At 41.7% G+C, this 23687-nt stretch overlaps 1 protein-coding gene across 4 annotated transcripts in view; it reads right to left on the bottom strand.

Moving 5' to 3' along the window:
• The window catches only part of LOC148011845 (uncharacterized), a 29785-nt gene extending 7148 nt beyond the window's left edge, over positions 1 to 22637 (bottom strand). For 3 of the 4 annotated variants that reach the window (XM_087670978.1, XM_087670980.1, XM_087670981.1), the window contains exons 1-3: positions 22135 to 22637; positions 15320 to 15407; positions 8875 to 8952 (exon numbers count right to left, since the gene is read on the bottom strand). In XM_087670978.1, coding sequence (XP_087527104.1) covers positions 8875 to 8952; positions 15320 to 15407; positions 22135 to 22469 — 501 coding nt within the window. In that variant the 5' untranslated portion in view covers positions 22470 to 22637. The remainder of the gene's footprint in view (positions 1 to 8874; positions 8953 to 15319; positions 15408 to 22134) is intronic. The other variant, XM_087670979.1, reaches the window with a different exon arrangement.
• Positions 22638 to 23687: the final 1050 nt, after the last annotated feature.

Raw genomic sequence — 23687 nt, 5'->3', positions numbered from 1 at the left:
AAGATCCTGGGTATCAGTAGAAGAGATGACTGGTCGAAGACAACCACCCCAAGAAAGTAGAGGATGGGTGAAGAACTTCATGTGGAGTAGGTTCCTCTCTGAGGTGGGAGGTGGAGGGGCCCCCGCTGAAGTCGAAGAAGAAGTAAATGTCCTCTCTGAGGGCAAATAAATAATATCCCCCTTTGAAGTAGAGAGGGAATCCAAAAACTCATGGATCACGGACTCCAAAATGTCTAATGACGAAGGAAGTGCCGTCGGTCGTGCTGAAGAAGATATCTAGGGTGCCGAAGAGCTTCCAGAGGTAGCCTCTCGAACCTGAGTAGTCGAGGGGGGGGAAGAGTGGGGCTTAGAATGAGAAAGAGGTGGGCAACAATCACTGGCTCTTAGTGGAGCAGACTGGGTAGCCGAAGAAGAGGAAGGAGTTGGGCAACCACTGTCTCTCGAAGGAGCAGACTAATGAGGGAACGGTATCAAACAAGCATTGTCTCTCGATGGAGCGGACTACAGATCCAGAGGTCATGGAAGCCACTATACCTGAAAATAAGTGGGAGAAGACTGCCGTTGGCATTGCGACGATCTCCAGGAGGTCGTAGCGCCAATCGATTCTCCATGTGCTCGAAAGAACTTAGTGCGCATTGGATGCGTCTTATTGCCGTGAGCATAGTACTCTAATAGCCGATGTAGAACAATCTCTGTGGCCCAGAAAGGAGAGGTGGCACAAGAAGTGCTTGGTGAAAGACGCATATACTCCGGGGGGGTGGGGAGCAAAGGTCGAAGTCAGCAAGCATCGGTGGTGTGTTCGGTGATGGCACAATAGGAGCACCCAATAGTCTGGTCATCTGTTGGTAAAGAAGCCATGGATACCAGTGTGCCTTGTTGAAGAAGGAAGAGGTCAGCCACCATGAACCACAAACCGCAATGTCCGCCTCAAGGGATGTGAGGGCAGTGTGAAGCACGAACCGCAATGTCCACCTCAAGCAATACACTAGTGTTGAGAAACCCTTCATCCTTCACCTGCGGTTTGCGTTTTTGCATTTCTGCGTTTTTGCGCCTCAAGGGATGTGAGGGCAGTGTGAAGCGCGAACCGCAATGTCCACCTCAAGCAATACACTAGTATTGAGAAACCCTTCATCCTTCACCTGCAGTTTGCGTTTTTGCATTTCTGCGTTTTTGCGTTTCTGCGTTTTTGCGTTTAGGATTTGCAGCCCCAAAAAGGGGCGCCATCCTAGACTGACTGTGCCTATTTATAGGCCACTCTCTCATTCATTTCTTACGGCTGATTCATTTAGTCCATCACCTCTTCTCTCCAGCCTCTCCACTACCCTCACACCCCTTCAGGAGGACATTGCGGTTCATGGTTCGTGGCTGTCTTCATCGTCTTCCTTGTGCTACGGCACCCTTGTTACACATTCACTCCATGATTCGGAACTTCATCATTCCATTCATCAGAGTTTCTTCTCTCTTCTCTTCTCTTCTCCAGGTTTGCCGAGTTCACTCTATGTTCCTCCCCGCAAACCCTACTGTCTCGCTGGTACGTCATCTTTTGATATGGTATCAGAGCTGGATCTGATCAAACAGTGGCAAAGATCCTCCACTCCAGTGAAGGCAAAGACCGGTGGCGAGTTCGGCTTCCACTTCTCTTCTTCTTCCGCTGCATCTAAATCTCGTTTTTGCAGATTTCAGGTGTTTACAGCTTGCTGCCCACACCCCTTTCGTGGAGAACATGGCAGTCTTAGCTGTCCCTTGCTGTCATCTACAGTCTAGCACCTGTTTTCAGCCTTCCACCTGCAGTTTGCAGCTGTTTACAGCAGAGTGACTATTGCTGATCACTCTCCATTCAGAAAACAATCTCGTTTTTGCAGATTTCAGGTATTTCAGCTTGCTGCTCACACCCCAAACATGAAGGACATCGCGGTCCAAGCTGGCCATTGCTGTCTAGAACAGTTTGGCGCCTGTTTCCAGCCTATCACACACTGTTTAGAGCTGATTTCAACATATTGACTGCTGCTGCTGTTTTTTTTCTGCGTTTTTAATCTTTCTCTCACCTACTATCTAGTTTTTAGTATTTCTCTCTCCTGCAAGCTGTCCTACCTGCGTTTTTAGTCTTTCTCTCTCCTGCAGACTGTCCTACCTGCGTTTTTAGTCTTTCTCTCTTCTCACCTGCGTTTTTCTACTGGTTGCAACCTCTTACTGCTGGTCGCATCCTCCTCCCACTCGTAGCCTAGCATGTATCCAAGGCATTGTGTTGACAATGCAATGGGTGTCAATGGCAAAAGTTATAATAAGTTATGCCACCTAAGCTTTGGGGGTCAGTTGGTGTCAGTTTTGACCCTAACACAGTTGTTTGGCCAATAAGTGTCAATGGTGGCACTAGGAACTAACATTAATTAATTAATTAATGTCAATCTAAGGATCAATAGAGGTTGGGAATCATTCCAAGTTGCAAATGGCCTAGCCAATTTAATTATAGATAGACACCTTTAATTTTGGGCACAGTTAAAAGGGTTGTAATTAATTTTAAAAATTATTTAATTCTAAAATTTAATTAAATGACTCGATAATGTTGAAAAATGGATTTAGAAAGCTGCCACTTGGCAAAAATGCCCATGCAATTAGGGGTTGGGTCTCAACCATTCGGTCAATTTACATCCTAGGAGAAAGAGAGAGAGGAAGAGTTGCTGGTCCATTTTCTAATCAAAGAACAACAATTTGTTGCACAAGACAGCCATTTGGGAGGCTCAACAAGCAAGGAACAGTAGGAAGACACCTTCTAGGGGCTAGCAACAACATTGTTGATCAAGTGACAGCATTTTGGAGATGCCTGGCAATAGGTGACTGCATTAAATGCAGGCTAGAGCAAGCACCAGGCAGATTTTATGATTTTCTCACGAAGAAAATCAGATTTTTCTCTCATCTTGGCTTTCTCTCGCATTCTCTAGTAATTTCTCAAAAGATCTCAGCATTTCTCAACAGATCTCAGCCAAATTTGATAGACAGCAAGAGGATTTCTACTACAAACCCTAATTGTCTACATATATTAGGGTTTGACAGCCACCTGAGGATCCGTGCCAATAGGAGAAGGCATCATACACTGAATTTTGCACCTGAAATTTTTGATTTGTCTACTCAATGCCATATTGATTTCCTTTCTGCCTTTTTTCCAACAACCTGCAACCAGACTCAAACCGACTTGCCGTTTCCCGATAATAGAAAGGCTCCACCTGAGCTGCTGTAATTGTTAGGGAATTCAGATACAGCCCATTCATTGTAATTGGCCAGTTTGTGGTTCCAATTATGCAAGTCCTGGCTCAAAAGTCAAGGGGCAAATGGCCCAAATTGCTTGCTATTTGTTATTACAGCAAAGGAGATCGTAGACTCGTTCCATTAGAAATCAAAGTTAAAGAAATACCAAAAGGGGTGCTAGTTTTGGGGCCAACAAAGTGTCTAATGTCCAAGATTATTAAGGTAAATTGTGAATTTCAATTTATGTTTATTTGCTGATTGTTGTAATTAAGTGCTTAATCAGGGAACTGCCACCCTCTCCAAGAAGGAAGGCTGGTTTCATTCTCCCTCTCATTTTGTAGCATTTCCTCTCTAATTCTCAGTATATTCCAACCTCTGGTGAAGAGCAACAATGAAAATTGTTGCTGAAACCTCAATTTGCAACATCAAGATTTCCCAACCACCTCAAGATCCATGCCCAATAATTCAAAATCCCATACTCAAAAGTAGAAACTATGAATTGAGAATTTGCAGTTGATCTAAGGGGTGAACCCATTCCCATTTGTTCGGCCCACATGGAAAGTGTCCAAGGATCGAATTAAGTGCAAAACTATAGCCAAAAGAAGGGGAAAATTGTTCCTTGTTGCTGCTAGTCATTTGTTACAGCCCTTTGTATTGAAGATTGAAGAAGATCAGCCCTAAATTTCAATGTATTTCATCTTTGAACAATACAAGATAAAGAAATACTCCAAGGGGCGCTAGAAAAGTTTGTATTTTAGATTTGTGAGTTATTTGCTCGCTGTAATAAGAGTTAAATCAGGTCACCTATGACTCTATCTGAGAACAAAGGTTGGTTTCATTGTGTGCTAGAAATTTCTCTATATTTCATGGGCATTTTCTTCGTGTATGCACCATGTGGCAAGCCAACCAAATTTCCCTCACTTTCAAGTGGAACCGTTTTTATTCCAATGTTCATATAGTAGACAGCCCCTAACTCATACATTCAATTCTGGTTTTAGTTGCTTCATTCTACCACATCATTGCATTAACTCTCTCTTCTTTGTCCACACTCCTCTACACATTTGTTTCCATCACGGTATCAAAGCGTAATACCTATCCTCACCATTGAAGCCTCCAAGGGAAGTGGCCATTTGCTCTTGGTGGGAGCACTGCAGTTCTCACCAATCGTTCTCGCAATAGAGCATTCATGACTAATAGTTTTAGCTGATTACTATTCATAAAACCAGCCTTCCTTCTCGATAGGATGGTGAATAACTTGATTCAGCACTAATTACAGCAAGCATAAATTTCACATTGACTAATATTCAAATGTTACCACTTAATCATGGACACTCTGTTGGCCCCAAAATTGCTGCCCCTTGCGGTATTTCTTTAACCTATATTGCTGAAGGTTTGAGTATACTAAGATCTAACTTGATCTCCTTCAATCTCCAATACATCTTGCTGTCCATAGCAACTAGCAAGTCTTCAAACCAATCTACCTGTTATTTTGCTTGGGGATTGGCCTTCAATTTTTCTCCGTCTTCTAAATGCATTTTCTAGCAATTTTCAGCCCATTTAATTTAATTTTGAGAATATTAATTCAAGCATTTATTAACCCTTTAATTGGCATTAATTACTTAATGCCTAGTTCCTAATATGACCATTGAAATTAATGGCTAATAAAATATTCTAGGCCAACATCTATCACCAAGCACCACTTAGCACCTGACTACTATAACTTATTACAACCTTTGCCCTTGAAACCCACTGACATCTCGAGGTCCTTGGCCAGTCATTGTGAAATAACTAACTTGCACATTACATGTGCATCTCACATTTGTGTATTTGATTAACACTTAAATCAAATGCTACGCAAAGCATCAAACTTTCACATGACAGAATCCCCCCCTCCTTGAAATCCTTACAATCTCTCTCAATTGCACTACAATTTGTCAAAAGTATTCATTGCCACTACTGGAAATACATACCAACATCATAGTCAAACAACCTACGCACCTATTTCTTAACCATGCTCATGCCCTCTACATGTTTGAAATTCCAGCCACTTAAACCAGTTAGAATCTACACACATGAATCACAACCATTGCTAGAACCATAAGGGGTGCATCTCCATGTCAAATTCCAACACTAATTCTAACCACCAAGACAAAGTAATGCATAAATGAAGCATAACCAGTGCCTCATAACAATGATGTACCACATGATACTCATGTAAACCATACATCAACTACAAACCACATGTATCTTAAGTAGATGTACTTCTCTTGCATAACTTGCAAATGTACATTGCATACCATCTATGTGTTGCATACATGCCTTGCAAATGCACATCATATCCAAATGTATATTCCATGTACTCCATGTCCTCCATACATATCAATAGCCTTGCAAATGTATAGTTTTAGAGCCTAGGTGCGAACCATACACATCTACATACCAACTCACAATGACTAGTATACTGAATAGTGATCCCAATGGAAGAAATGTTATCAACATATAGTATTCTAGGTGCAAACCAAGTACATCAAAGATCCACTATATAATTGAGTTTTCCATCATTAGGGGATTGGAAATGCGACCTCCTCTGTGAGCATCAGGCAATACACTGGATCTATGCTCCAATGAGCCTAAAAGAGCACAATCCAAAGTCTACTTCAACTGAAACTCATCAAGGTAAAGTGCAACACCGAGGATGATATACTAGGTCACCCTCCTCCATCCATCTACATCTATCAATAGGTGAAACAATACTAAAACTTCACCAAGAAGCATATGGAAACTTTATCTCTAACTCTTCATGCCCCAAAACCTGCACTAGGTTCTAGGCCTTTTTCCTTTGGATCACACAGATCCTTGGAACTTTCACATTGCTGTCAAAAATGGTACATTGTCTGCATTTCCCTCATGATAATCAATAGCACCATACAGAGCATTTGCATGACCAACATTAATATCATAAGCCCCAAACGCAATAGGCTGCCTATATGCATTGCCAAACATACTACCTTGTACCCCAAGCATCATGCCAACAAAAATATACACAAGATTTTGTATTCCACTTGCCATACCCCAGATACATTGGACCTTGGATACCATACATAGGTGGATGCATACCAAATACATTTGGTCCTTGCATTCCCATGGCTAAAGCATTATCAGCCATTGCTTGGAAAACCGAACCACTATCAAAGTACCCTGAGTGAACTGCATTGGCATACATGTCTTGCTGTTCAAAAAGCATTGTATTTAACACTTCTAACTTGGCCTTGCTATAGTTGTCAGGTACGAAAGGTACAATAAGATAAAATACGGTACTAAATGGTACCTTATGATTTTATAAGATACGGTACGATATTAGTACGAAAAAAAAATTAAGATGATTTTTTAAATAACAAAACCATAAATCATTAAATGATAGATCATAGAATACATATTTAAAGTGCAAATAGCCATTTCATTACAGAATAAGATGAATACATGAGGGTGACCATTGCAGTCGCATGGGCTGCGCAAAACATGCAATACAATTACAGTCTCGTATATCTAATACAAAAAAAAGAGAGACATATAAATCTATGATGAGGCATCACTATCATCATCATCAGAACCATCTGAGTGCTCATCAAGAGAGTCTGAAGATGACTCCTCGGCATTCGATGATGAGACACACTCATACTCATCCTCACTGATGAGGTTACCATCATCAAATGATGGCTCCCTAGGTGGCAGCTGTGTAGGCAAGGGGGGGATGTCATCATGAGGCACAGGATGTGAGCTACTAGAGCCCCGCCTTACATATGTCTACAAGCCACTCGAACCACCCCTTCTCCATGATGGAGGGCATCGAATGACCATGCCCCTACTACCATCTACTCGAACTCCTCGCCCACAAGCACACTGACTGCGAGTGTCATGAGTATCTGCCGCCATAAGCTCTCTATAGAGCTCTGCAAAAATCATCTCCTCCTCCTCATCCACCTCCTTACGTATACTAGGAAGAGTGTCGCCCATCAACTTGAATGTATCAACATTCACCTACACAATGCAGTGATGCACGTAAGATTGATCATTGTAAATGCTTAGGTCTGAATTGTAAAGTATAAACTTCAAAGTTCAAAGTTTAAAAGTTAAAATAACAAATTTTAATTGTTATGGTTAAGTGTTTAAACTTTACCTGCTTCAGACTACCCATGCTCGTCATAGCCCTCATCATGCGTAAGTTAGTGCGGCAATAGACTAGTCACTCTAACTGTCGTGTGCTAAGCCGATTGCGAATCTTTATGTAAATCAGAGAATAGGCACTCTAGTTTCTCTCACATACACCCGAAGAGCAATCCTAGGTAAAGACCCTCATGGCTAAGGGCTGAAGGGTCTCCAGTGTGTATCCAAAGTTTTGCCACCAAAATAAAGGCTTCACAAGTAACTCTCTCCTCCAACAAGTGGAAGAAGCAAAAGCCACATGCCCTCTTTAATTTGCAAAGCATCCTAGCTCCTCCACCACTACATTGTGGTGATCCTCAGGGACCACACGAGTCAAATAAGCAAGCTGGTCCGAACGGAACTCTCTATCATCCATGACCGCCGGTGACTTGTAGGCCGGATGTACCAATGCAGCAAAACCATGGATGGCCTTATGCATCCACGCCCATCTCCTCTCTGCTATCTCTAAAACATGTGCACGCACTGTCTCTGTGATCACTGTACAAGCACGTATCTCCACCGATGCCACTCTAAAGAAGTGAACGAGAAGGCCCATAGTGGACCCCTCGCAATCACTCATATGTAATACCCTATAAAATGGAGTCATGACAATGACAACGGCACGGACTTTTTGCCAAAACTATTCATTAAGACACAAGCGCTACATGGCTTTGCCCTCCTCTATCTCAAGGTCATCTCACTCATTCCATAGAGTAGACACCACTATCTCGTGCAAGGTGACGTACAGCACCTCATAAAGGCGCTCCAGCAAAAACCACATGTAAGCAAAGCGAGTTGAAGAAGGCTTCTTCAACTCCAATGTGCTATGCTCACAATACATTGTAAGCACCTTTACCTTTACCGTGAAGAATGTGACAATGGATGTAGCTTTGCGGACCACCCTCTTCACCCACTTGAGCTTCCCAATGTCCTCCATGAGCAAGTCCAAACAATGACTTGCACATGGAGTCCACACAATCGTAGGGAACTCGGCCTCAAGCAAACGGCCCATGCACCGACAATTCGATGCATTGTCGATAACAACATGCACCACATTTAAGGAACCCACCTACAACCACAATTTACAAATTACAAGTATACTTATTACTAACAATACTTGAAAATTGGAGGCTATAGAGAGAGAATCTAAAGAGAGTTGAAGCTTGAGCCTTTCAAGTTTCAGCTTTCAACTTTTAACTTTCAAGATTCAAGAATGAAGAGAGATGGGGTCCGAGGGTTGGGGGCCTTGCGGCTCGAGGAAAAAGAGAGAATCAAGATAGATCATAGATACTAGAGAGAAATTAATTATTAGAAAAGGGAAATAGATAGTTATGCATAAATCAAATTTCAATTATGAATCATTCAATCATGATACTATCATAATGAAAGAAAGTGAAATAAATTTAAAAGGCAAATTGCAATGTATACCTCAATGATAGCTTGTCGAATGTGGTGGTAGATGAATGCGCCTGTCAATTTCCTCCCCCTCTTGCCGATATCTACGGCCTGCAAAAAGTAAGTGCCGAGTGGACATGAGACGACTATGTTGATGATGCCCCGTTTCTTACGATCACTCCATCCGTCGGTGAAAATGGAGCGACCATATTTTATCCATGCAGCCCGAATAGGATCAAGGGCTCTATCAATCCTCTCCTTCTCTTCATCAATCTTTTTCGTCCTCATGTCATTGTATGTAACACCAATTCATCCTTCACATGGACCCACATTGGCAATGGCTTTTACCATCTTCTTCCATTGCTCTTGCTTTAGGACATTAAATGCAAGATTGCACTCAATCACTGTACATGCAATTTCAATGTCCGCAAGTCCTTGCCTTTCTCTAAGGAAGGCAACCGATCCACGCACATGACCAAGAGCTTGAGAGAGAGAGGATCGTCTCTCCGGCACCGCATGAGCCTCCACTCTTTGTCTTTTACCGGAGCCGGATGCGGATGTGAAGCCCCCACCACCAATGGTAGAGGCCTCTCCTGCATCGGTTGAAGATACGCCAACATTTGATGCTTCCTCGTTAGTAGGCATAGGAGTTGGTGCCGATAAGCCACTTCCTCCTCCTCTTATGGATCCCCCTTTCATCTTGGTGAGAATCTCCTCCGCGATGTTTTGAGAGATCTCCTTGCATGGAGCAACTTGCCCCCACGTCTTGGAAAGATGTTGGAGAAGCCGAGTTGCACCACTTGTATAGCGCTTCCCGCAATACTTGCATGTCCAATGGTGGGAATTGGACTTCTTTGTGTCTCTCTCCACATGGATCGCATGCAAATTGAAGACCTCGTGCTTCTCAGGAGTCATGGTGCCAATGACGGATAAAGAGGCCAGAGAGAGAGAGAGATGCTTGAGTCTTGACTCTTGAAACTTGAGTCTTGAAAGTTGAAAGGGAGGGAGGCTCGAGAGGTCCGAGGATTGGGGTAAAGTTGAAAGAGCAAGAGTGAGAGAGAGGGGATGGGAGATGAGAACGGCAAATGCTTTTATAGGGTGCGAGATAAAGGGGGTGGGAGATGAGATTTGAGAATGTCAAATGCTTCAATAGGGTGCGGGAAAGAGGGGATGGGAGGTGAGATTCAAGAATGACAAATCACAAGTCCATTCAAGAATCAAGATCCAAGAGAGAAAGATGAGAATCAGAGAATGGTAAGTGCTTGCTGAATTGGTGTGGAAGTATGGAGGAGAGGAGCACCTTTTGTAGATGAGAGAAGGGTCAAAGTTCAAACAATCAAAGAGAGAGGGGTCAACTGTCAAAGAGAGGGAAAAGAGAGAGAAGACAGTCAAACCAACAATAAAGATTGCACAAAAGGAGCGTTCACATGCAGTGTAAACAAAAATCTGATTGAAAAAGAAAGGTGACTGCTGCAAAAGGATGAAAACTCAGCCAAAAACTGCGACAAACAACAAAAACCACCTGTACACACAGTCGCCTAGCCAACAGTCAAGGTCAGAAAACCAAAATGAAGGCTGTATGAAGCAATAAATGCAACAAACTGACAAAAACAGGGCTGAATGCTGATGCAGGCTGAAACACAAATTCCTAGGTAATAAATGCAGGCTGCAATAGACAACAGACAGGCTGGAAGCAATCAACAGCAAGTCACCTAATCAAAAGAGCTAGTACAGACCTATAATCAGCTGAAAAACATCAGTAGGAACATAGATCGTGCAATTTGATACCATGTCAAAAGTGGATGCAGCAATGGAAGGGTATGCATATGTTGAAATAGACTACTGAACACAAGACAAAGAGAAAAGAAGAACACTGCAAAAGAAGAGAACTTAAAAGAATGCTCAAGGAATGGGATCCATACCAAGACATGAGACAATCGCATACAGCAGTAAGTCACTGATTGTGTGGGCACTAGCACTAGCTCCTCTCTGCAACAAGACCCCTAGGTGATCAATGCACAACTGAGAAGGAGAAGCACAGAATATATAGGATATAAATGTGCCATAAATTACAACTGGTCAACCAACATTTAATGCTGGTCGACTAGCATAAAAAATGCATTAAAATACCACAAATAAAGCACAATACAAATGCCTAAAATATCAAACACATGCCTAGCCTAGTCTCACATGCAGAAACTCACACATGGGCTGACATATCTACTAATATTAATCTATTCAGCTTGTTGTGTACTTGCAAAAGTTCTCTCTCTCTCTCTCTCTCTTTTTTCGTAAAAGGTTCTCTCTCTCTCTCTCTCTCTCTCTCTCTCTCTCTCTCTCTCTCTCTCTCTCTCTCTCTCTCTATATATATATATATATATATATATATATATATATATATATCACTAATGCAGATGGTTCAGATTTCATGCTTCTTGATGTTTTCTTTGTGCCTGGTATCACAAAGAACTTATTGTCCATTTCAGCTTTTAATAAGCATGGATTTTAGGTCATCTTTGAGGATCACAAGTGTCTTGTCAAAGATAGAGATAGAGACTATGCTCTTTGATTGTCAGGTATCTTGTATAAGGGCCTATTTTTCTTGGACACATACGAGAGGAGTTCTCATGATAATATGACAGTTAGCACTCTTATAGCCGCTATGCAAAATGTGGAGCTTTGGCACGCTTGCTATGGTCACATGAGCTTTGGCAGTCTCATGGTGTCAAATGGTAGATCCTTCCCCTACTTTGGATACTCCACCTGCCTATGCTTGTGAGGGTTACATTCCTGGAAATATGCACACATTTGCTTCCTAGAAGGATGTGGTGCAATGCGTGCTGTCCTGAAATTGCAGCTCATACACTCTGATGTGTGTGGTCCTATGAGAACTACAACACTTGGTGGTCATTTGGATTTTGTTACATTTATTGATGCCTACTCTAGGTACACTTGGGTGTATGGTTTGAAGGCAAAATCAGATGTGTTTATGCACTTCTAACACTTGATGGCAAAATTCGAAGCAAAAATAGGTCTAAAGGTGCAAACATTACGCACAAATTGGTTTTTTTTTGGGGGGGGGGGGGGGGGGGGGGGGGTCGGTCTTCAGTACACATATCATGTCTTGAATCATGCACCTACAAAGGCAGTAAAGACTATCACACCTTTTGAGGCGTGGCATGGCAAGAAACGGAAGGTTGATTACTTTCAAGTGTCTAGATGCATAGCTTATGCGCATGTACGTGCTAAGCTCAATGACAAGACTACAAAATGCATTTTTATTGGCTATAGTTATTTGTTATGGTTCGGAAAGTGAAAGCTATTGTTTATATGATCCATGCACGAAGAAAGTGTTTGTCAATAGGGGTGTGATCTTTGCTAAAAATACAAGTTTTTCACATAATCAGTTTGAAATGCTAGCAACTTATTGCATTTATAAGCTCACTGTTAGATGATAATGAGACTACTTCCTTTAACGAAGCCCAGCAGGATGTGCATTGGATGCAAGCCATGCAAGAAGAATTGGATTTTATTGCCACCAATCATACATGGGATCTTGTTGAGTTGCCCCATGGCAAGAAAGCCATTGGCACCAAATGAATCTATAAACTAAAGTGCAAGGTTGATGATATTATAGACAGGTACAAAGCACGTTTCGTAGCCAAGGGATATGCACAAAAAAAGGGCATTAATTATGAGGAGACATTTGCTCCTACATCCTGTATGGTTGGAAGGTATGAGTACAATTCAGTGTGTTATTGCAATGGCTACAAATTCTTGAATGGTGACCTACATGAGAATGTTTATGTGTCACCTCTAAGGTTTGTGGTGAAAGGCAAAGAGCATATGGTTTGCAAGTTACATAAAGCTCTTTATAGTTTAAAACAAGCTCCTCATGAATGGTATGCTAAGATTGATGCTTATTTGGCTAGCATTGGATTCACAAATAGTTTGATTGCACCCACTCTCTACAATGAGAATGAAGGGGGCACCTGCCGGTTATCATTCTATATGTTGATGATATGATGCTCACTGAACCAAAAGAGAATAAAATTGCAGATTTCAAGGCTGAACTGAAACATACTTTTGCTATGTCAGATATGGATGTTTACACTACTATTTGGGGATTCAATTCACCCAAAATCAGCATGGCATCATCATGTCACAATCGCAGTATGTGGATAAGCTTTTGCATAGGTCTAATATGTAAGATTGCAAGCCTATGTGCACTCCTATATGGAGCCAACACTCAAGCTGTCCATGCATGATGGTGAAAAGATGTCTGATGTTGCAATTTATAACCAAGCTGTTGGCTGTCTTATTTACCTTTGCAACACATGTCCTGACATATAGTATGGAATATCTCACGTGAGCAGGTTTATGCATAGCCCATGAACAGTACATTGGTAAGCTGTCAAGTAGATCTTCAAATATTTGCAAGGTACTCGGTCATATGCTTTATTATTTCCCAAGGGGGAGACTTATACTTACACGCTTACAAGAATTCAAAATGGGCTAGCGATTCAAACACTAGGCAGTTTGCCAGTGGACACTATTTCTTTCTAGGCCATTCATACATTTCATGGCTAAGTAAGAAACAACCTACAACGGCTACCTCATCTTGTGAGACTAAATACATAATAGTCTTCACCACAATAATGGAACGTGTATGGCTCTGTAGATTGTTGGTTGATCTACAGATTTCTTTGGAGGTTCCTACACCCATTCTTTCTGACAATCAAAGTGCTATTGCAATGGTATAGAATCATATGTTTCATGCTCACATGAAACACATTGAGGTACATTACCATCATGTCAAAGAGAGATGCTATGCTGGAGAGATCAATTTGATGTATGTCTCTACACAGAATGTTGCAAATATTTTCACCAAAGCACTTTCTCGTGAGAAGTTTGAGGCTTTTGAAAAGTCCTTTGAACTTGCTACCCTTTAGTGATTGATCAACCTATACTTCTACCACATTGGCACTGCAAGGGGGTGTTAGAATTTGCCAATTCGATGGGCAGTGCCCAATGTTTCGGTCAATTGGTTTGTAGTGTGAGCACAACTACATTAATAAGTTGTGTCAGTACTTTATAAGATCCAAAGTAGCTACCACTACCTTTTTCAAAAGGTAATTGGCCTTTACATTAAGTTACAGCAATCCCTAACCAAAGAAGCTCAGGACTCTTAACTTTTGGAGTTTTGCAAACATTGAGGCTCATTACTATGACCTTGACTAGCAATAGTAGCTATGGGTGTACATCTGAGTTAACAGATACTCATAGACTTCTTCAAGCTCACAGCACCACAAGCATAAGCTCATTGGGGAGACTAATCCACTAAGAAGAGGATTGACCACAGTAACTTTAGGTAGAACTACATAGTTATGCAAAGCTAGGAGGCCCCACCCTCAAGTCAAGTGGGAGGACAAAAGATTATCTAAAGCTTTCATCTCTCACCACCAACAAACCTTCCTGAGGAGATTCACTTCAGCAAACTCTTACCACAGAGGAGCTGAGATCCCACCACCCTAACCCTATGATGGATCTTGTAGGATGTTAGGAGATAGCACAAGAGATACCATGGATCATTCATACTCATCATTTGGGACACATACATCATTTTGGCCTGTAGTAGAAGTTAATACGGCTTTCTTTCTTCTTTATTCTCTCTCACATTCACAAATATGCATGTGCCAAGTCAAAACAATATACAAGGTAGAGAAGAGGCAGTCAGATCATAAAGGCAAAATGGTGTCTTAATTACAGTGGCTTTTAATACGCATTTGATGCTGACATAGGCCATCCTTTAGGTTGGTTCAACTGCTTTCATGGTCCCACTAATCAGCCACAGACATGATACAACATGACCCATGTTAAAGCCACATGAAGCTCATGTTGCTTCCCTGGCCACTTCCATCTAAGCTTTGTGCACATACTCACAGTTTTCTAGTTGTCTTTAACTGCCAGACCACCATAACATCAGTTCAAGATTCACAAAAATGTAATTTTTTCTTTTTCTACACTGGTTGTAGCCCAAAACTCTGATGTCACATCACTTGACCTAGATATCAATGTACAAGTCAATTATGTAACACAAACCTATCTCTAACTTTGCCACTTAACAGATACAATGCTTTTAGGTGGTTTCAAATGATAAACTTCAAGCTGATAAAGGTTCCCTACATATTCAGGCTCAAAGTTTCTCCTGAGACTATCTACTACATTGAGCTTCAGTCAAGCAGCCTCTACTAGTGATTTTCATTACATGCAGTAGCCTTTCAAGTAACAAGAACTGAAAAGTTTCCAATAATACTTTTTTGAAGAACTTTCCAATAATAATTAATTAATATCTCAAAAAACACAAGAAGAATTGGCCAAAACTTCCTATTTGAGCTCAAAATAGAGTCATTTGCAAAAATGAAGAGAGTAATGAAAATATCCAGTTCATCACAATGTCTTCCAAGTTATTGCTTACCAATAAGCGCCAACCACCTAGTTTACTTGCAGCAATGCGAATACAAAGCATCTCTGCATGTGCTGTAGCATCACCTGCACTTTCCACTCTAAAGACCGAGAAACAGTAACTGTCAGTGCAGTGACTGAGAACTAAATTCCAGAAGTATATACTCCTCAAATGGTTGTAATCTTATGAAAGCAAAAAAACACCAAAGTCTCACACCTGCTAAAGCTTTGAGTGTGAGGATACACTAGACTTTGCAAAGAAACACATAAAGCATACAAATAGGACTAACACAATGATCTCAAACAAAATGCAAATAAAGGAGAGAATGAATGAATGCTAAAAACTCAATGAATAGACCAAATATGCAAGGTGTGTTCTGAGAGATGCTCAAGGAATGAAGGACTGACCAACAGCCACCATATCTAATCGAATCAGGCTGAGTGTGTTGTGAGTTTGCAGATCGGCGCCTTTTGGGACAGAACCCGAGTGTAGCAAACCACCTATGCTTGATGCCAAATGCTGATGAAGAATGAGCGCAGCAATCTCTGAAGAGGATGAGGGATGAGAGGCCAAACGGTGCAGCATGGAGATGGCTGGCCGCAAACCAATGATGATAGAGTCTAGACAACTTGCAATAGCATGAGTGATGGGGACCAGGGTGAAAGCTGAAGTCTAATGGCTGTAACAGCAAATGCAGCAGAGTCACAACCTCATGAAAGAGTCTAAATGTACAGATGAAGAGCAAAAGCAAACACATGAAATGGCTAGAAGCTGAAAAGCAGCTGTTTTGATTACTACTGTTTGCTTGGGACTGGCAATGGCAGCTGCTGATGATGATGATGATGATGATGACGACGACGACGACGACGACGACGACGACGATGATGATGATGATGATGATGATAGAGTTGATAATTATGACAGTAGAGGGAGGTTAGACAGGTAGCGTAGAACTGGGGATAGTGAGGGATGAAAGTGGCAATGATAGTGATTCCTTGGAGAACTAGCATAGAATTGGGGATAGTGAGGGATGAAAAGATAGTAAATCCCTTTTATGGACCTTTCTAAGCCAATTGTTCTACCAATGGTCTAGAATCTCATATTCAGAAATTAATTCTTTTTTGTACTGTTTTGAGAGCCAAAAGATATGATCAATTCATCATGATTTCAAGGTCACTTAACACCTCCTCTCATATCCAAAAAGAGATGAAAGAGAATGAGAATCAGGCTCTTAGTCTCACCCAAAAGATCGCACCCCAAAGATATCAAGGTGTCAGACGAATGGTGTTAGGTGGGACTACCCAGGGGCCCATTGGGATCCCAAAAGGCAATGGAGATCTTCTTTTGAGTCACCCAAAAGGTGCAGCCTAGCGAAACACAGTATCCTGAAACACCCAAAATGGAACAGCCACAGTGGACAGAAACAGAAACTCAGAAACGTCATTCAGCTGGTCCATCCGGTGGTGCATCCTAGGTTATCCAAAGAGTTTCAGCTGGTCATCCTGTGATGCATCCTAGGTTATCTCATCTCCACATAGACATGTACCATAGTGCCATCATCCATGTTCTATGATCTATAATTCTATGATGGCAGAAGCACATAGGTTTTTGATCAAATGATGTATCTACTATCATGGGTCTTGGACTTGCCACTTGGCATCATTTAGTTGCCTGGGGTCTTAACATTTATGATTTGGGTCCTGAAATCTATCAATTCGATACTATGTAAGATGTATTCTTCATGGTCCATGGTATATCATGTATGCTTAGTGATAGTATGTCTTTTAAGTTTTCTAATATTCATGCAGATTTGCAACCCTCTTACTCACTCACTGCTCAACTCAATGTTTTCTATTCTTATGTATGATGTAACAAGTTCATGTGGCATGAAGGCTTGAATTTTTAAATGAATTTCGAGTAAATGGTGTTGCGTGCACTGATATATTAAAGCATCTTTGTATGGATTTAATGCTAAAAACTGAATCTCCACCCCCCCTTTCCGAAATTGGCCGAAACTCCAAAACTTTATCTTTTGATGTTTCCTCCATTTCCAAACCTCAATGGCACTACAAGTGAGCGTACCCTCCTAAGAATGAAGATCCTTGAGCCAATCTCCTCGTAGAGTCATATGACTCAAAGCATCATTGTTAATGAGCTAAAGGCCTCTTTGAAGATGAAATAACCCGTGCAGACTCCCCCAGCTAATGAATGTGAAGAAACACTTTGTCCTAATGGAAGATGTAGAGGTAGATGTAGGTGGAGGCTCTACTACTGCTCCTTCCTTCACTCCTGAAGGAAGGTGATGATACTTCTTCCAACACTTCTCCTCGAAACATGAGGTCTTCCCACGATGCGAACACTTGGGATATCATTTGCATTGTCAAAAGTGGATGCAACAAAGTGTTGTAGTAGACTGCACAACACAAGAAAAGAAAAAACAAACGAACATTGCAAAGGCAGAACTCAAAAATATACTTGGGAAATGGAAGCCATATACCAAACACAAGACAATCACATATAACAATGAGTCACTGGCTATTTGGGCACTAGCACTAGCTCCCTCTCTCCAACAAGACCAACTCTAGAAGTGAAACCAGCCTTCCTTTTTGGAGAGGGTGATAATAACCTGATTCAACAATAATTACAACAGCACATAGAAATCACACAAATTGAAATGCACACTTTACCACTTTAATCTTAGACAATGACAGCCTGTTGGCCCTAAAAACAATGCCCCTTGCAGTATTTTTTTATCTTCAATTGCAAATGGATAGCGTACAATTGAGATTCACTAGTCTCCTCCACTAATCCAAGTGCCTCTTTCAATCATAAATGACAAGCAAGCTTTCAAACCAATTTGCCCCCTTGGTTTGCTCAAGGATTGGCCTTCACCCTACTCCTTGTGAGACAAATTTTGCCCCAAATTTGATATTGACTAGCTAGTCTCTTGAATCTCACTAAAATTCATCGATTTCAGCTGCTAGGATTCAAGTCCTAGGCCTCCCACTTTAAGCACACATCCGGAGGCAGGTGTCAAATCCTAATTTCTGCTGTAAATTAGGGTTTATAGCAAAGATCAACCAAAATCTCGAACTCTCATGACTCAAATGGATGGATTTTGCTGAGATAACTTAAGAGATGGCAGGAGGATGATAGCGAATGCTGAAGAGAGGGAGAATTCAAACTTCCATCAGGAGAAAATGAAGGAAATCAGCTGCTGCCCTTTCTAGACAGCCATCAAAGCTGTCTTCACGGAAGACCCCAAATATAATGTTGCCAAGCTGAAATTGCCCTCAAACCACTCTTTGCGAGACAAATTTTACCTACTCCTTGCAAGACAAATTTCACCCTACTCCTTGCAAGACAAATTTCGCCCCAAATTTGATTTTGGTTGGCTCTCCTCTTGAATCTCCCTACTAGCAACACAAATTTTGCCCCAAATTTGATATTGCTTGGCTAGCCTCTTGAATCTCCCTAAAATTCTTCAAGTTCCGCTATTGGAATTCAAATCCTAGGCCCACAATTCTAAGCACGTATCTTAAGACAGCTATCAAAAACCCTAATTTCTGTTGTAAATTAGGGTTTACAGCAAAGATTAACCAAAATCTCCACCTTTGATGACTCAAATGGTTGGATTCTACTGAGATAACTTGAGAGATAGCTGGAGGATGAGAGAGAATACTAAAGAGAGAGAGAATTCAAACTACTATTGTGAGAAAATGGAAGAAATTAACTACTACCCGGTCAAGATAGCCAACAAAGCTATCTCCAATGATAGAAGACCCTGAATATGATGTTGCATAGCTAAAACAACCTTCAAACCACTATCACCTAATATTGTAGTCTCTTCTAAGCATCTCACCAGCTCCTAGAGGGTTTCTTCCTAGTTGGAAATGGCCTATCAATTGTTGCAATAACAATGGCAACCTTCTCTCTCTCTCTCTCTCTCTCTCTCTCTCTCTCTAAACAAGCCACCACATATATAATGGGCTCACATAGTTTTAGCGTAATGCCCCCCTAGGGACACTCACCTCCCAACTCACCTCTATCCTCCACTCAACTACTCTCCAAAGCTTTCCACACTCCACACACACTAGTAGATCCACCTAATCAAGCACCATGCCTCAAAATGGATGGTATGATAATGAGTGTAGAAAGCTATATAGACATCTCCGAATTTGAACAAGATTAGGGACTATTATAGAGAGAGAAGCCCATAGACAAATGCAGACCATGACTTCTCATAAATGGCGAGCATATAAGGAGGCACAGTATTGGAATCTATACCATTTATTCATGAGCAAAGATGTAGCCAGAGCATGGCACAAATTATAGGAGCCTTGTCACCCTACACCCATCAATAACCCAGAGACATGGCACTCCTAAACAGAGGAGCTATATGATGTACCACACCAACCACCAATTCCCCATCCACCAGAGCTCGGCCCTACCACATCCACCTTCTTCACTCATGATATGGTAGGAGAGTGATCGAGTGTCTACAGCATGGACAATCAATGGATCACATAGGCATTCAAGGTGAGCACTTCATTTATGTAGTGGACGTTTTGGCTCCTCGCCTTGCTTTAATGTTCAATAGGGCTCTAGTAAAGGGCTTCCTAGATGAGTAGACCAAGCATACCATTATGACCATCCACAAGTTTGGAAAACCCCCTACATCTAGGTAACTATAGAACCATCATGGTAAGCCACACATTGGCAAAGATATATGGGGTAGTGACAGAGGCAAAGCTCAATGCATATGTAGAAAGAGGGAGATTGAGATCAGTAGGACAGGCTGGTTTCAAACAAGGGTTCTCTACACTCGACCATATCTTCACCTTGAGGAGAATGATTGAGCAAGCAAAAATGAGAAAGAAAAGACTTTATTTCTACTTTGTGGATTTCCGGAAAGTCTTTCATACAATCCCACTAGATAGACTATTACACAGAGGCTATAGACTCTGGAGATCCCATGAAACATGATTTGTGGCATCTATGCACTAAATGAGAGGGTGATAGACTGAGTGAGATGCCCAAGAGGACTTTTAAACATGGTCTCTAGCACAATTGGAGTGAAGTAAGGATGTCCCCTCTCCCTGATACTCTTTGGTCTCTACATCAACAAGATGCCATTGACCAGCTTAGGGTATCCTCTCACCAGCTCGAGATCAAAGCCGAGAGAGCAATCCACATCCCTAGAGCTGAGCAAATCTACAGATTATGCCAGAAGGAGATAGAGAGCGAGAAGCACTGCATCTACAGATGTAAAGCCTTTAGCATAGTCCAAGCTAGATAACCCACACTATTTGAAGGAGACACCTTACTCTAACTAGTTATGGAGTCCCCACACCAATGCCACTTGGGCCAATTTCTAGTTGAGATCTAGAGGCTCCATGCATTACTACCATAGGCTGGCACTACATAGAGAAGGGAAGCGCCAATCACAGCTTATTGATTTCTTCTGGACAATGACCACATACAGCACCTACACAGAGAGGGGTGACAGTCCAAAGTACAAAGGAGATTAAAACAACATGTTGTCCGCAGATACAAGGGTACCAAACACAGATGATACATTAGAGAGAGATGAGGGAGATCCGCCATCAACAAGAGTAGCAACTGACAAAGTTGAGGGCCTAGGCCAGATGCTACCCCCATATTATGTCATCCAAGATGTACAACATACTCTACCCACCAATCCTCATTGGGTGGAACTAGATATATGAGTATCTATGAGAGTGTGCAACGGAAGAGAAACACAAACACAAAGAGAAGCACAGAGAGAGAGAGAGAGAGAGAGAGAGAGGGGGGGGGGGGGAAGCACAAAATGAAGGAAGAATATTGCATTGACTAAAGAAGAATGTTGATACAATGATAATGGACTGATCAATCCTTGCACGCAGCCCCAAGCATCAATGAGGGCACCAAATCAAGCTGATGACAATGGCAGCACCACGCACAGAGCTGGAGTGTCGAAGTGTGCAACTACAAAGGGAAGTCTGAAGACTGAAGACTGAAGAGTGTGTGTGTCTACCAAGTGGGGGGGATTGGCTATAAATAGCCAAATCCCAAGAAAACTATCCGACTGCTCCTGTAGTGGCCATAAATGCTGGTCATTGAAGAGAAAATGCCAAAAAAAATAGGGGTGACCGTAGAAAAAATCCCAGCTAACAATGATAATATCCAACATGTATAGATAGACTGTGGAAAGTAGTAACTGGCCTAGGAATGCACACCATAAGGCAAAAAATAAAGAAAATGCACCTAAACTACCAGAGCTCCTATGTCTCCATCAAACTCTGATAGGAGCTCATAACCAAGAGATGATAGATTAACATAGATAACATAGGAAGGCTAGCACCCCCTCTCAGATCCTGGAAGTGTCTAAAGACCCAACAATCTCATGTGATGAAGCATAAACCTTGGGGAAAGGCTTTGTGAAGAGATCCGCGGCACCTAAAATTGGCAAATATACTCTCTCTCTCTCTCTCTCTCTCTCTCTCTCTCTCTCTCTCTCTCTCAACTTAACTAACTAACCTACACCCAGTTGCTCTCTCTCTCTCTCAATCAATCAAGTAGCTACCCTAAAGGCCGGGTTGAATTGTCCCTTTTTATAACACCTATACTAAATGACAGTGCAAAATGTAGGAGTTGAACTGAAGACCTTCTGGTCACCACCCTGTTCAACTTAACAAACTGAAATTATCTTGTTCACCATACGTTTAACTTAACCAACTGAGCTACACTTGCTACACCCTCTCTCTCTCTCTCTCCAAATTATCTAGCATTCTTTCACAATTTTTGAAAATACACGAGCGGTGTACCTGTTATGGGCACGCGCAACAATTCTCCCTTGAGAAACGAGGACAGCACCTACGGGCACTTCCCCTAAGAGAGCTGCTTTCTTTGCTTCTTGCAGGGCCTCCCTCATGAAGAATGCATCATCGTGCTCCAGTCCTTGAACGGGGACTCTGAAGTTGCCCTTTCCATTGTGGCTTCTTACCATGACGTGCTTTCGGACCACCTTGTTTGCTCGACAGTCAGTTCTCCTGGAATTTGTTGTTGGATAGCGTTGGCCATCGTACGAGACAGAACTGGCCCGCAAGGTGGGTGTCGGGACAAGTATAGTTGTTGGGTTACTCCGGGAGACCAGCTGCATTGCTTCTCGCAGCCAGGGATTTTCTATGCAATACTGGTGTTGTCATGGAGGCCGCTCATTTCCTCTTTCCTTCTCGACTGCCATCAACGCGCAGACTCACAGGATGACAACGTAACCAAAGGAGACCTTGTGGCTCGTTGGACACTCTCTCGGTGTAGAGACACTGTATATGGCAAGAGAGATCAGGTAAAGTATCAATTATATCTTTAGTATAATATATTATTGCTATAAGTATGATTAGTAAATTTGAGTGTATCTTAGTAGAATTGATGCATCATATTAAAATTAATATAATGCATCAATTTCATGTGCACAATCCAAAGCTTCATTAGCACGTTCACATTCCGAGGGACCACATCCCATGATGAGAAATTAGTAAACTATAGCTTACAATTTTGCAAGCCCACATTATTGCCAGACATCATAGCCCATACATTGCCAACAATAATACCATGGATTTTCAAGAGACCCAATCAACAAACATTGGCATGTGTCTCTTCATGCTCCTTAGTTGCTCTTTCACATTAAGACTAATGGTATCCAATAAAACCCATACACATGGAGATATCCTATACTTCATGCCCACTTAGATTATCAAGTGACAAAACAATATCCCAAAATCTAAATTCACGGTCCTCTCATTTTGGCAACCAATATTAGGTCTCCTAAATATCTCACTCTCATGTATCTACACGATTGTGTCTTGCTTCATGGCATCACCTTAAGTAGAACCTCATGAAGACTGTGTGAGGATAGGCATACTAGTTGGTGCTCTTTGTGTGTATTGCTATCATATGAGGGGAACCTTAACGTTTGAAGACCTTTGCTATAGTTCTCTTCAATTCTTGACCTTTTTTAAATTTTTGCCTTCTAATATCATTGTGTGCATGGATTTTCTATAATTCCATGAATAGCTTGATGATGACATCCACACCTTCTTTCCCTTTGTTTAAAACTCCCTGGCCATGTAGGCCTTAGCAAGTTCTTTTATTTCCCCCTTCAACTTAATCTCTACCTTCTAGGCTTATCTTTTTTCTCATATCATGGTCCACATTAGCAATAGGATTGCCTTGAAAGGCTCATGGTTGTTATATCACATGGTCATTATATTTCTGCCTTGAACTTCAATTTTGAAAGACATGAACCACAAGTGGAAGCCTAGATGAGGTTTTTCCTAGGACCATTCAACATTGACACTCATTGCTTGCTAGGAAAGAT

The sequence above is a fragment of the Lygodium microphyllum genome, chromosome 28 (assembly GCF_053477565.2).
Source record: "Lygodium microphyllum isolate KBCC chromosome 28, Lygodium_microphyllum_v1.1.10, whole genome shotgun sequence".
Lineage (NCBI taxonomy): Eukaryota > Viridiplantae > Streptophyta > Polypodiopsida > Schizaeales > Lygodiaceae > Lygodium > Lygodium microphyllum.
Note: the sequence above shows the minus strand (reverse complement) of the source record. Positions and strands in the feature narration are given on the sequence as shown.